Source organism: Dermacentor albipictus, chromosome 1 (assembly GCF_038994185.2).
Source record: "Dermacentor albipictus isolate Rhodes 1998 colony chromosome 1, USDA_Dalb.pri_finalv2, whole genome shotgun sequence".
Lineage (NCBI taxonomy): Eukaryota > Metazoa > Arthropoda > Arachnida > Ixodida > Ixodidae > Dermacentor > Dermacentor albipictus.
In genome coordinates, this window is record NC_091821.1 from 347,501,636 (window position 1) to 347,517,029 (window position 15,394).

General features: G+C 47.5%; 1 protein-coding gene across 8 annotated transcripts in view; it reads right to left on the bottom strand.

Moving 5' to 3' along the window:
* Nucleotides 1-15,394, bottom strand: part of LOC135920448 (lachesin-like) — a 243,778-nt gene that overhangs the window by 91,064 nt on the left and 137,320 nt on the right. For 4 of the 8 annotated variants that reach the window (XM_065454734.1, XM_065454811.1, XM_065454889.1 and 1 more), the window contains exons 1-2: nt 12,652-13,256; nt 10,533-10,616 (exon numbers count right to left, since the gene is read on the bottom strand). In XM_065454734.1, the coding sequence (XP_065310806.1) occupies nt 10,533-10,616; nt 12,652-12,781 (214 nt within the window). In that variant the 5' untranslated portion in view covers nt 12,782-13,256. Of the gene's footprint in view, nt 1-10,532; nt 10,617-11,885; nt 11,934-12,651; nt 13,257-15,394 lie in introns of those variants that run through there. The other 4 variants (XM_065454917.1, XM_065454965.1, XM_065455042.1 and 1 more) reach the window with 2 other exon arrangements.

Genomic DNA, 15,394 nt, shown 5'->3' on the forward strand with positions numbered 1-15,394 from the left:
AAATTTAATTGCGTATGATCGGTTGCGTAGGATTGGTTGGGTGTTTCACATGTGTTCGACCCTGAAATTATCTTCGAGCTTAGAATATTCTGCTCAACAATTCACTATTTCACAGAATCGCTTTCGATCTTATTCATATATTTCGCAACGTTGATGCATGTAGTAAACTAAATGCTCCACAATATAACCAACAAAGCACAACGCGAAATAAGGGTACATCTTGGATCTCTGTTGGAACGCTGTTCTTGGGGCCAGCTAGTTGCGAGACAACGTAAAAGTTTATTTATGCTGTTTGAATCACGCTCAATCTTGATGTTGTTTCTTCATTGTAGACGCGTCTGTTACGTTGCTTAGTAAGATTTCATAGTTAGCTCATTGGCATACTGTCATACGGGAACAAGCTGGGGGCCGCATTTCCAAATATCTCTATCACTTTACACATTTATAGACGGTATTTTACGCATTTTAAGCATTCCTTTACGGGTTGGAGAGAGAGAGAGAGAATGAAGAGGAAAGGCAGGGAGGTTAACCAGATATGAGTCTCCGGTTTGCTACCCTACACTGGGGATGGGGGATAGGGGTTAGAAAGATGACAGAGAGAGAGAAAAAAAAAACGAACGCGCACACATGGAGACATACACACAAAAGGCGTTCCAGTTAAAGTCGTTCACACAGGCCGGTAGATCGCAAGAAGCGCAAAAGCGCTTGCACGGCCTTCTTCTGTGACGGTAGGTCCTTTCGATGTTGCAGAATTCGTTTTTCAGATAGCGGTTGGTCGTCCAGTTGGTCTAGTTCCTGGCTGAGGCTTGCCCTCTGTGGACTGTACTCCGGGCAAGTGCACAAAATATGGCCAATTGATTCTTCATGGCCGCAGTGGTCACAGGTTGGGGTGTCGGTCATCCCTATGCGGAAGGCATAGGCTTTAGTAAAGGCAACGCCCAACCAAAGTCGATATAAAAGCGTGGCGTCTCTACGGCGAAGCTGTGATGGCGCTCGAAGACTTAATGTTGGATCAAGTGAGTGCAGTCGCGGATTTCTTAAATGTGGCTCATTCCATTGCGAGGCGGTGCACTGCCGAGCAAGTAGGCGGAGCTTCCGTGCAGCGTCAGTTCTAGAAAGAGGAATGGGGACGTGGCGCTCCTCAGTATGGGCTGAGCGGGCGGCGTCATCCGCCCGTTCATTGCCCACAATCCCGCAGTGACTTGGAAGCCACTGAAAGGTTATGTCGTGGCCTGCATCACTGATATGGTGTAATGTCTCTGTAATATGGAATATTAGTTGTTCATGTGGTCCGCGTCGTAGAGGTGACAGTAGAGACTGCAGTGCCGCCTTCGAGTCACAGAATATAGTCCATTTGTGTGGCGGTTCATCACCAATGTGATGAAGAGCAGTAAAGAGCGCTGCGAGCTCTGCTGCTGTCGATGTTGTCGCGTGGGTCGTCTTAAATTTGATTGTTGTAGCTTGCGCTGGTATGACGATTGCCGCCGCGGAGCTGCTTGGAAGGACAGATCCATCAGTGTAAATATGCGTAGAGTCACGGTAGTTCTCGTACAAATATAGTAGCGTGAGCTGTCTAAGGGCTGGTGATGACAGATCAGCTTTTTTCGAGATACCAGGTATTGCGAGGTTGATTTTCGGCTGAGCGAGGCACCATGGAGGGATCGAAGGTCTCGCAGCCGGAGTGAAACAAGCTGGCAATGATTCATCATATGCAGTTATCGTTTGGCTGAAAGATGTGTGTGGCCTGTCCGCTGGTAGAGAGGCTAAATGGTGACGAGGAGTCCTGGCTAGATGCCTTATATGGGTCCTGAGTACTTCAATGTCAATGTGGGTCTTGACAAGGTGGTCTCTAGCGATTGCTATCGTAGCCACTGTTGAAGCACTCTGAGGCAGGCCTAGACAGATCCGGAGCACTTGACCCTGAAGACTTTGTATAGTGCGTAGATTCGTTTTGCCTGTGTTGATTATTGCTGGCAAGCTGTATCGCAGAAATCCCAGAAAAAGCACCCTGTACAGTTGTAACATGGCACTAGGCGACATTCCCCAGGTCTTGCCAGCGAAAAATTTGAACAGGTGGCATATGCCTGTCAACCGTTTTTTCACGTAAGATATGTGTGGGCTCCATGACAAGTCCCTGTCGATTATGACACCTAGAAACTTGTACGATCGGACCCGTCGTATTACTTGGCCATTTATCGTAACACTGTAGTTTGCCATGGGTTTGCGCGTAAATGGCACTAGTGCGCATTTCTCGGAGGAAATTTCCAGGCCTCGATTACGGAGGTAGACAGCAGTTTGTGTCGCGGCTTTCTGAATTCTCGCTCGCAGCTGTAGGCGTGTTACTGCAGATGTCCATATGCAGATGTCATCTGCGTACATTGATATCCTGACTGTGGTTGGCACGTGCTCAAGGAGAGCAATTAGTGTTAGATTAAATAACACGGGGCTAAGTACACCGCCCTGGGGGACGCCGCGGTAGCTATAATGTAGAGAAGTATGGCCTTCCTCGGTGCTTACAAAGAAGGATCGCATGGATAGATAGCTCCGTATCCATTGAAACATCCGACCACCCACTCCTACCTCTGCGAGAGCAGAGAGGATGGCTTCATGCGTAACGTTGTCATACGCCCCTTTAACGTCGAGGAATAAGGATGCGCAGAGACGCTTACGGCGTTTCTCATGTTGGATGTAGGTGACCAGGTCGACGACGTTATCGATCGATGATCGACCGCGTCGGAAGCCCGCCATGGCATCTGGGTAGGTGTTGTGGTACTCCAAGTACCACTCCAGGCGTCCTAGGATCATCCTCTCCATTACTTTGCCCACACAGCTCGCCAAAGCGATCGGGCGATATGAGGAGAGCTCCAACGGCGACTTGCCAGGCTTCAGCAGTGGAACAAGGCGACTTGTCTTCCAGGTTGTTGGTAGCGTGCCATTTCTCCAAGATTCATTGTACACCTCAAGAAGAACCCCTCTCGCTCGCTCCCCCAGGTGACACAAAGCTCGGTAGGAAATTCCGTCAGGTCCTGGCGCTGATGTGCGGCTACACAAAGCTAATGCTGCCTTAAGTTCGTGGATCGAGAATGGTAGATCCAACCGGTGATCACGTGGTGGCGGACAGCTGCTCGAAGGCGATGGAATGTTGGTAGCTGTGAGTTGGCCGGATAATCTGGCGCAGAAATCCTCTGCCACGTCAATCTCCGATCTCTTTTGAGAGAGGGCAAGTGCCTTGAATGGGAATCGCTGTACGGGAAGTGTCTGCAGTCCGCGCACCGTTCTCCATAGTTGCGATAAAGGCTTGCGTGGATCTAGCGACTCACAGAAGGCAGCCCAACGTTGCGATTCGAGCTTGTCTAACCGGCGCTGTATCTTCTTTTGCGTGCGCCTGGCGGTCCGTAGATCGTCCATTGTTTTCGTACGTCGGTATCTTCGTTCAGCACGTCGTCGGATCGCTCGAAGTCGTTCTAGTTCCACATCATAATCATTAAGTTTCGAGGAGCATGTTAGAGTACGCATAGTGTATTGCACCACGCTCTTGATTGCCTCTTCCAAGTCGAAAGATGGATTGGCGTCGCAGTGTTCTTCCATAATAGACTGAAATTTAGGCCAGTCCACTCTTTGGATCGTATCCCGTATTTTGGAAGCGGTCAATCCTCTGATCTTGATGTAGGTGGGGATATGGTCGCTTCCGTGCGTCTCTATGTCCGCAAACCACCCTGCACGCCTGACTAGGCTTCGTGAGACGAAAGCCAAGTCAAGACAGCTGCTGTACGTGGAGCCACGTAAGAACGTAGGACTTCCATCATTCAGCAGCCAAAGTTCATTACTGGAGGCGAAAGATACCAGAGCTCTGCCTCTTGCGTTGATGATCGGACTTCCCCAGAGTGTATGATGGGCGTTGAAATCTCCAGTGATGACCCAGGGATTGGAAGTTGAGGAAAGGATGTCTCGTAGTCTTATGTAATCAAATCGACTTGACGGAGATAGGTAGGCGCCTACAAAAGTGAAGGCCAGATTCTTTTTCCTTACGTTGAGGCATACATATTGATTACTGTCATTAGGTGGTACAGGCTGATGAGTGTAGGTGAGGTCACGGCGAATGAACACCAAAACCTTACTGTTTTCATAAACAGCTGACGACATAAATGATTCATATCCAGAAAGCCTGATTTTGTTCGATAAGTTCGGCTCGCAAATGACGATAATGGGAAACATATTGGCGAACACGAAGCGACGGAAATCCGAAAGGCGCGCTCTGAGTCCGCGGGCATTCCACTGAAAAATAGCTGCTTGTCGGACGTCTTCCCTAAAAGACCGTGGCTGTGCAGCCATGATCTACTCAAGGGTTGCAAGCACCGGACTCAGAGCGTCCAGTACTTGAAGCGCACTTCTGGCAGACGGTGTGTGCATGTTGCTTAGCAGCACGCGAATGGCATTCATTAAAGGCCTAATAAGTGCTATCACTTGCTCATCTGTTTTCCGCGACTCCTCGGATATAGCACCTTGCTGTACTGGGGGCGGCTTCTTCTGCGGCTCTTCTGGCGGTCGTGTACGTGGAAGTGGCGGCCATTCCTTTGTGGAGAGAGATCTGGCAGTTTGCTCCCTTCCAACATTGGTGATCGGAGTGCTGGAAACGTCCGCTGATGATGATGCTTGACGAGGGGACTTTTCCTGAAAGCTTGATGTTTTCCGCCGTGAAGACCGTTGTCGGTGACGTCGTCTTCGCCGTACTTTCACAGCGGCCTCTTTGTGGGTAGAGTTGTCTCTCACCATTTGCTTAAGAATGGTGAACTCTTTCTTGATCTGGGGACAGTCTTTGGAAGAGGCGCAGTGATCACCTTGACAGTTCGGACACTTGAACGTGGTTGCGCTGCAGTTGTCTTCTGAGTGGGGTTCGGCACATCGAGGGCACACGGCCGAATTTCTGCAAACACCCTTCACATGTCCAATCTTCTGACAATTGAAGCATTGCATTGGTCTTGGAATAAATGGTCGAACCTGGTGGCGAAAGTGGCCGACCTTCACGTAGGGTGGAAGGCAGTCGCCTTTGAAGGTTATCTTCACACAACGTGTGTTGCCGAGGCGACCAACATGCACAATCACGTTGTGTTCGCTTGCTGGTTTTATGAGAATTGGGAGGTCCGCATTAGATATTTCATTGTCAATGTCATAGATGACTCCAGTTATTGTGGCACCATTCGTTGGCACGATGGATCGGACCTTGATGTTTCCCAGCTGCGTTACATGTTGTAGTATGGTCAGTGCACTCGGGTTCATCACATCGATTGCCAGGATGTTTCGTCTAGTATTTATTCTAACATCCTTGATCTCATTTGGCACGGTGTTCTCTAGATACACGGAGAGTGCTTGCCTGTTGAGGACGCGCAGGTTGTCGGTAGCGTTCTGTGGCACAAACAGGATGGAGTGAGGCCATCGCTGAGGAGCTGTTTTCACAGTGTTCGAGCTGGACGCCGAAGATGAGTTGATAATTCTTCGTTTGGCCTTGCGGTACTGGACAAGTCGAAAGCTGTCCTCCGAGGACTCGTCACCTGATGCGCAGTACAGCTCCGTGTCCTCGCTACCACTCGACGTACTTCCTCGCTTCCTCGAACCGATGTCCGCGGGTGAACGGGAACCGGGAGGATCCTCAGGGTGTTGTACATCCATCACCGCGATGGAGGGGGCGGTAGACCCCACAGGTGCAGTAAGAAGTCCAGAAAAACACAGAGACGGGCGAGATGTGTTCCGCAAGAGAAGCACTTCGTCTTCCTCGTCCTTTACGGGTTGGAAGCTGTCGTTATCGCAAGGACGTTCCAGTCAGCACGACAAACGACAGAAAAAGAAGAATGAAAAATGAAATGAATTACTGCAAAATGCAGCCCTTTGTTTTGTTTCAAGTGAATTGGAACAAATTGCTCTTGAGTTTCGAACAACTGGTTATAATATAACATATGTACCCTTCGTCAACTTGTCGAACTGCATGTAGATAGGATTTTGTAAGTGTAGAAACACACACGAGAACAACTTTAGCTCAAGAGATGGATTGCAAGTTATGATGAGTGAGTAAGTTCGCTGCCATGCGAAAGAAATAAGGAAACCAAAAACAAACTAATCGTTCCTGCGTTGTGCGAGATTGCTATCGGATATGCGACAGTCGAGAATAGAGTAACCACATGTTACATTCTAGAAATTCTAATGTTCAAACTTCTCGGGTTTTTGTTGCTGCATACTTGTAACTGAGGTCAACGATGTCGGTGCATACGGAAACCACCAGAGAAAGTGAGAGAGAGTGGGTTAATTAATTAAAGAGCACTGACTTTTGGGCTTGTTGGTTACGCATAGCAGATCATGGTCAAGCGCGCCCAAACAAGGACTGAGTGTGGAGTAGACAACACAAGCACTTACTTCAAACTGATTGTGTATTTACAAAATTGCAGCATATAATCACCTTCCTTCGTGACGTCACGAGAACAAAATGCCCACATCAGGTGGCCATCTCAGAAACTTAGTTTTTTTTTTTTTTTTGGACGACAGAAAAACAGAAGGTGCGCTGACACACGACGCACCCGCCTGTGTTCTAGAAGCCTTTCATTCACACACATTCCAGTCTGACCGATATAGCTGGAACCACACGGAACCACACCGCAGAGGGCCCTTGTGAAGTTCCCTTATCATGTGGTTCCAACTCTATCGGTCAGGCTGGAAGGTACCTGAATGAAAGGCTTCCAGAACAGAGGAGCAAGGTGGAGAATTACCGCGATGGGAATCTTTCTGCGTTGCGCATTGTCATGACTGTGGAATAAATAACAAGAAGCCGTGTAAACCCTTGTTCAACATGTGTAAGATAGTAGCCAAAAATAAGAACCAGGATGTTAGGTTGACAATTGAAGCAGATTGCATTAGAAAGGCGGATGCGTCGTGTGTCAGCGCACCTTCTGTTTTTCTGTCGTCCAAAGAAACTAAGTTTCTGAGCATGGCCACCTGATGTCGACATTTCGGTCTCGTGACGTCATGAAGGAAAGTGTTCAAATGATGCAGTTTTGTAAATACACGATCAGTTGGAAGTAAGCGCTTGTGCTGTCCACTCCTCACACTGTCCTCGTTCGTGCGCGCTTTACCGTGGTCTGCTATAATGAATTAAACTCTGGGGTTTTCCGTGCTGAAACCACGCTCTGATTATGAGGCACGCCATAGTTGGCTACTTTCAATTAATTTCGACCACCTGAGGTTCACATTCGGAAATTTTTAAAGTGCAACCGAAAGATGAAAGACGGAAAAAACGACAGGACAAGACGTTTACTTCGGGTCATGCCTTGAACATCTCCGAATATGAACGTCATCCAACTAGCTCGCCTGTCAACCTGGCGTGCATCTAAATATAGGACCACAAGTGTTTTTGCTTCCCCCCCCCCCCGAAAAATGCGGCCGCAGCGGTCGAAATCGAACCCATGACCTCGAGATCAGCAGCGTAACGCCATAGCCGCTAAAATGACATGGAGGGTTAAAGAGCGCCACAAGCATAATTAACCAACGCAAGCCCTCAAGCGCGCAAAGCATGCGTGTTGTGTTTTTACACCGGTGATGCATCTACTGTGCGTTAAGGCACAGCCGACTTGTCGGTAACCGACTGATATAAACGAGCTAGGTAAAGAATATGGGCTCGCGACGAACAGAACACTGCCATAACCCGATATTTAGAGCGGCCACCAGCGTGATGTAAAGCGACCTTGCCTCGGTCATCACACGCACGTGTTGTCGGCGGGCAAAACCAAAGGCACGTATGCGCCGCAATCCCAGCTAGCCGACGGTGTGTTCAACCCACGTTGGCGTTCCTCTATCCGCGTGCAGTAGATGCGGCCATATAGTGGAAGCGCAGACAGTCTCCGCCACAGATCAGTCAAAATAACCGGCGATCTAGGCAACAGCACCGGTTTTCCACCGCGGTGCTCATCGCAACAACACACGAGACATTGAAGGATCACACCCGTGGGCCTCGAGTTGTTTCTGTAATTTCAGTTGCTTTTCCCTGTGCACTGCAGTCCTAGTGTTCTTTAGTAAAGGTGTAGTCGGCAACGAATGAAACGTAATGACGCGAGCCAGTGTGACCTTGGGTATGTACGGTGTCGAGATGCGCAGACAAGTGTTTTTTATTTTGTTTTTTGTTTGCTGGGCAAAGCGGACTTCAACGTGGGATGTAGGAGGACACATGTGCTAGTAGCTTGTTGCTGATATTTTTGCTGTCAGCGTACGCTTAACCTTGGTGCAGCACCTACAGCGGGTCATGCGCTCTGGCAATATCACGTTTCATTCGTCTGCGACTACTTTCAACGCCCGTTTTGGGCTCGGAACACACGTAAAACGCATTAACGCCTGCTTGTTCTATTGCGGCGGCGGTGTGGGCTGCTGGTTGTTACAACCAGTGGTGCGCTAACTGGCCCCAGCACGTGTTCTTTAATCTTCAACTGAAGGCTTGTAGTTAACAAAGCGAGCGAATTAGCCGCTTCCCAAGGGTATCATTTGTAGCTGTTCTACGCGCCGACAAATGCCCACTTGGAAATATTTTATAAAATTGCTAAATCCCATTGTGCACGTTGTAGCCGTTAGGTATTGTGTAAGTGTATTGTGTAAGTCATCATCCATCTCGTTCAGAAAGGATATCTGTAGCTTTTCCTTCAAACGTAATATTAGCCAATTTTAATCTTTTAGTAATAAATAATTTATATTACACACATATCAAAGGAGCATTCAGGTAGAGACAGCTTGTAGTTATTTCGACCAGCTAGGCGTAATTTAGGTGCTCAGCACAGGTTTACGGTGCAATTTGTGAGTATTGCGCAAAATTGCTAGCCTCTTACTAAATGTAAGTCCATCCTAATAACTGAGGAGGCATTTAAACCCAAATGAATTTGTAGGTGGTTTGCGTAGCGAGGTCGAGTCCCAACATTAGAGCCTTTAAATGTATGTCAATGTTCGCCTATGCGGAGGCCGCTGCAAGCACGCCGTCATAGTTTACTTCGCCACAGTGAGAGTTTTTGAGCGGAGAAGCCTACTTCTGCATTCTCCTTCGTTTTACCGGTGCCAGCCGCCACAACGATAGTACACCTACGCGGGTGCGTAGGACCAGGAATGTTATCATGGAGAATAAAAAGCTTTGCCATCGATATGCGCTAAATAAATAAACAAAGGCTCATCAATCGCCGCAGAGCAAAAGCTATCTAGTATATAGAACTAGGGTTGAAGTATTTGCATTGTCTAAGAAATCGGGTGTCTGCGTATAGGAGGAGCTCACCAGCCGGGCACAACCTTGATTAACCTCCCTACCTTTCCCTCACACACTAACATATATATATATATATATATATATATATATATATATATATATATATATATATATATATATATATATATATATATATATATATATATATAATGTTTCCTCCTCGGAACTCGTTGTTTTCTAAGCCGCGTGCCAAGTGAGCACCGAATTATACACATTGGTTGTCGATTGCTTCGTAATGTAACTGTACGGATGTGTTTGAATAATGCGTATAGAATTCATTCAAGATCGACCGATTAGATGTGAACGTGACTCTGGTGGTTGTCGAGAGTTCGTAGGTGGGAAGTGCGAATATCGAAAGTAAAAAAAGCACACAAACGCATCAGAAGGGAACCCTTTGACAGGGCGCTAGAACTTTTGAACTGCTGTCGGCTGTCCTCTGTTAATTTTACGAAAGGATATCGAAAAAGAAAAGCTGCATATTGCGGCTGCTCTGTGAACGTGCTCATTTTAAATATTTTGCGTTTTGCTGTAGCATCCTGGGGCCAAATCCCTCTAAATTTCTTTCGTAAGTAGTCTATGGTACCGGACGGCCTTGGTACAGAACAATACCGAACATATCATTAGCTTTCGCTAATGATATGTTCAGCATCTGGATTAGCTGAAATGTTCTCTTACAAACAATTCTAGAGTAAGTACTTTTTGTGAATACGCGCTCTTATATTCTACCTTCTACGGCATCGCCAATTTCAAGCGCTGTCCTTGCATCACCCGATGCCGGCGGACTACCACCGCTGTCTTCATAGTCCCCACTGTTGTGTGCTTTTGTTGCATATCACTGAAGGCGGAATTTTTTTTTTTTTTGTACGTATAACGAACTCTTCATGCAGCTCGCGCTCTATGAAAAATTATTGACGCGAGGAGTCGTCAAGAGCTCCCCATTAAAGGTAAGAAAACATTACATGAAAATCATTACATGAAAGAACCATTTTCGTTTTCTCGTGGCTTTTCTTTCAGTGTTTGCGAGTGTTCTTCAATTGGAACGTGGCACTCACGAAAGAACCGATGCTCGAGTGCCCAGGTTTGATGTCACTGTATTTTCTGTCATTCTTGCGCAGATTATTTGTAGTGTTTCGCGCACAATTATCACGAGATAAAAAAAAGTAGCCAGCGCTGCCTACAGGTGCCAACATCTCCTTGAAAACAGACACTAAGGATAAATGAACAGATAAAACATCCACGCCACGCTACTCACCTTTGGAAGTGCTGTAAAGCGAAGCGAAGTAGCTGTTTTCTTTCGCAAAGACTCGGCCAAAGTGATGCATGGCACTCTTGTTACCTGCGAATAGCGAGAAAGAAAAAGAAAACGAGACGAAATAAGAAAAGAAAGAAAAAAACGCTAGCTGAACGTTCCCGAACGAGAATTATCCAATATATTCGTAGTGTCATATTCGGCGTCGCCTTGCTTCTGCTGCTGTTTCTACACGAGTTATGAGAAGAATGCTTGCGTATGTGTATAGAATTACAGACAACGTGTATATATATATATATATATATATATATATATATATATATATATATATATATATATATATATATATATATATATATATATATATATATATATATATATATATATATATATATATATATATATATATATATATATGTACACGTTCACGTAGACTCGTATTTTGCCTTCCGCATTCCATACGTGCAAAGTGTTCTCTTTCGCTCGTGTATGCGTCTGGTACTTCTTCCTCGTGGTTCCTCTTGTACGTGTATGATGATGGCAGTGTACTGCGCACGGGTCTATGGGCGCTCAAGTATGACACGTATTTTGGTGTTTTCACGTACACGTATACGTGATCGACGAGTCCTCGTTGTCTTTTAGAAGGCACGTAGTCATCCGTAAAGGGTGTCAGACTGACGCGCAGACTGTATTACAGCGATGTGCATAATGTTTGCGCGGAAAACGAATCGTTATTACGCTACACACGCCGGTCGTCGTCGAGGGCGCATACAATTAGCTTCAACTGAGCATTCTCCTCCTGTACTGGCGAAGAATTCAATAACGGGCCACAGTCAGCCCGGTAGTGCACTTTTTCTGAGGTCAACCCAGATTTCTTTTTTCTTTCCCACGTACAGACGGAAAGAATTTTTCAGACCTACACCCTTAATAATGCTTCACATCAAAAATAATAGGCGTGAGCTCGGGAAATTTATACGTAACCTAACCTTGAATCACAACGATACTTCGCTCGCAGGAAGATGGTTACAGCTTCAAAGCTTACACGAAGCGACAGTTGGCTTGAGTAATTCAGCAAGTATTTTTCACACCCATATTAAAAGAAAGTGACGCTAATTGCTAGAGACACCCCGCTTTATTCTGATAATTCACATCAATCGTTGGCATAGTAATCAGGAGACCCTTAGATCATGATGCTTAATTATATTGGAACCATACGCCACAGAAACGTGCATTGTTCCACCGTACGGAGAAGACGCCTTACTTGAACGCAAATGCAGCACGCTTTTTCAAGCTGTACCAAGACTTAGCTTGGTCTTCCCTTACGTGAACAGTCTGATCGGACAGCTCTTGACTTACGGCATCGTCGACAAATCGTGCCGGGGCGCCCTGGTGTTCATCGGTTCGGTGTTTTGAGGATGCCTTAATGATCACACCTGTGGTAGAAAGGCACCACGAGGACGTGGCCCAAAGATGTAGGCCGGTGTTATGACTGATGCACCTATTTTTCGCATGTCTGCCTTGTCATATATAGCGAATTAGTTTTTATATTTACTCAAAACGCTGCGCCAGCTGTTTCCTTCTTTCCTTGCGTTAATGTGTTTTCACATTACCGTCATAAGCAGCATTTATATGGCGTACCGAGCACATTCGGAGACTGCTCGTCGTTGACGGCATAGGGTCGCGATTGCGAATATCAGCGCAAGCATGAACTATATGCTGATATTGAGTCACGTGCTAGTACAACATATATAATTTGTTTACTAATATCACTGCTATAGTACGAAATCCAGCAGACCCAGCTTTATTTCTTTCGTTCTTTGTGTATTTTGCCACCCACCAGGAATGATTGGTCACGATTCCGCTAACGCAAGATATGCGTTTTGAGCCCATAAGCTTGCCTTTTCCAGTAAAATGTTGCTGATTTCCTGAGGATCAAGTTAATGGGTGAAGAAACTGTCCACGTAGAAAAAAACATGATTAAATTTCAGTCCACATGCGACCGTGATGCCAAAGCCTCAGCGTGGCGTCATTTTACGAGTTGCCTAGCATGAAACAGTTCTTAATTAATTGACCTTCGCAAACTAAAATACAAACGCAATGCACCGACTGAGGAAAAACTCACCTCCAGAAGTCCACGCCGCGTTGACCACTCCCACACTGACCAGGCATCGCGCGTGCCACCACAGGCACCACCAGAGCCCCAGCGAGGCCGTCCACGATGCCGGAGGCGTCAAAGTCATGCCTCCAAACATCTGTTCTCTCTCTTCTCTAAAGTTGTCTTACGTTCTTTGAGCACACACACGGCAAACACAAATCCACACTGCTTGGCTGTAAAGCAGAAGTGCGTGGGGGTGAGAACGAGCTCACCAAAGGCCGAGATACGAGAGTGCGCGAGAACGAGTCACAGCCGGCAATCACGTGGCACGGCGCTTCTCACGAGAGCGGAGAGGCAACGCTGGTCCATGACCGCGGCCCGCACAGCGCGCCGATATCGCATGCCCATCCCGGAACAGTAACAGGAGCAGTAGCAGCAGCTGGGCGAAGCTGGAGAAACAGAACGAGGCGTGAAGAGCGGAGGAGAACGGCACAGCTGAGACGCGGCCGAGGAGCAGAGGCGAGAGACCGCGTGTCTGTGTGCGGGCTGAACGCCTCTTCCGGCGCCGCAGCAGCAGCAGCACGCGTGCGCCGCCTAACTTCCCAGGAGCCTTTGTGTTGACAACGTCGCGGGCCCTCGTGGATGCGAGATCGCGGGGATGGTTCAGGAGGGAAGGGGGCGAGCCCGCGGGCTTCTCTGGGCATGCGCGCGCGCGGAGCGCCGCCGCCGCTGGCGATGGCTTCGACGCGGGAAAGGGAGAGAGAAGGGTGGGGGTGAGAGTGGAGGGGTCGTTGCTGAGCCTCTTCGAAGCTTGCGGGACTTGTCCTCGGGACGATTGCCGGCCGCGGACTCGGCGATGCAGCTGCGGCGAGGTTCGGTTCCTGCCTTCGAAATAACTACTTCGCATGCGTCGAATTCCTCGCTAAAATTTCAAACGACAAAGAAATGTTTGTGCAATTGCGAGAAATTACAGGTTTATTACGGAGGTAATCATGAAAGCACCGTCGCTTCCTCTTGCACGCGAAATCTTGCGTCTCAGGACGAGTGAAACACTCCTTTACGTTTGCCGCGTCATAACAGTCCTATGCATTTGTTTCGACTCTTGAACCCACCCTTGGCGAGAGGCCCTTATCCCATGGGTACCAGATAAATTTAGCATTTTATTGTAGATTTCTGTTTTCCAAGCTGCAGAGAGGCACCTGCTTTTGCGACGTTTCGCGGCAACACGCTGGGAGCGTGAGGAAGCGCTGCATTGATGGCAACGAAGCCAACTAACCGAGTTGGGCAACACCACCAGAGTAAGCATTGGATGGAAGACCTTCGAAACCGGCACGAAGCGCTGCGACCGTGCTACATAGTGTACACTGGGACTACCACCAAGCCCGTGCTCCTTCCACGCTGCATTGCCTTCATTTTCATTCTTCCTGCTTCGCTCATCAGCCTCAACTTCCGCAGTGTGGCTGTGGTGTTGGGCTGCTGAGCACGAGGTCGCGGGATCGAATCCCGGCCACGGCGGCCGCATTTCGATGGGGGCGAAATGCGAGAACACCGGTGTACTTAGATTTAGGTGCACGTTAAAGAACCCCAGGTGGTCGAAATTTCCGGAGTCCCACACGACGGCGTGCCTCATAATCAGAAAGTGGTTTTGGCACGCAAAACCTCATAATTTTTTAACTCCCGCAGTCACCTAGTTTGGTTAAGAAATCAAACAGACCACCTTTCTTTTTTTCCTGCTTCGTGTGGTAATTAATTTGCCGACAAAGAACGAAGGAGTTAATGCCCTGCAGCACATTGCATCCACAATGATGAGGTTTACCGTTCTTCGAGTGACTGCGATGAGTGAAAAATGCCAAAGTGCTTTTCAGAACGGCGTCAAGCGAAAATCATGCATCTGTTGCGAAATATGAGCCGAGAACAAATCAGTCTGGAGCGCGAATTTAGTTTAGATGTTATGAGAACGAAAACATCAGGTAGCAGAATAGTGCCGTAGAAAGCTGGTAGAGTGGGAATACATGCATTCGTTGAATCGGCACGAAAGATGACGGCAACACGAAAGGAGAAGCACGCAGGACGAGAGCTGTTTAACAACTGAACTTCATTAAGAACAGAGGACAAAAGGAAGACGCCATTTTCATGCGCACGTCGTCAAGTGACCTGAGAGCGATCACCAAACATTTGAGTCTCACAATGTAACAAATAGACGGTTCTGATACCCAGTCATCATGTACCTCTTGTACGTGAAAGGCTTGTACAATTTCGCGAGCTTTTTTGTCTCTGTGCTTGAGGGTGACCTTTATTTGATCGAATAGCTTGCTACAATAAATGCTTCCGAACGTGAGAATGTGGAAGGCAGAGGGCAGACGAGAAATGGAAGGCAGGCGTTTCCTCTACGGTATTGTTGTGCTGACGCAGACGCCCATTCGCTCAGTTAGTGGGCCCAATTTAGGCCTTTCCGCAAGATAGTGGGATCTAGCAAACGACGCCGGCGGCACAAACGACAATAAGGTTTCGATGCTTTACAGAGCGAATAGCATTAGTTATCCTAACTTCCTTCCTCTCAATCGCGGCGCAAACCTTTCTAAGATTTAGGTTGGAAGAAGAAACAACGCCCACGTTAAGGCTTTGGGCAATTTTCTTGAAGCGATGAGATAGCCCGTGAACAATGTACATAGTTGCAACTTTCTGCGGTTTTTCTTTTCGACAATTACGTCAGTCTCCCTTTAAAGACGGGATTTTATTTTCTGATAAGCATTTCTTACGGCAGTTCCAG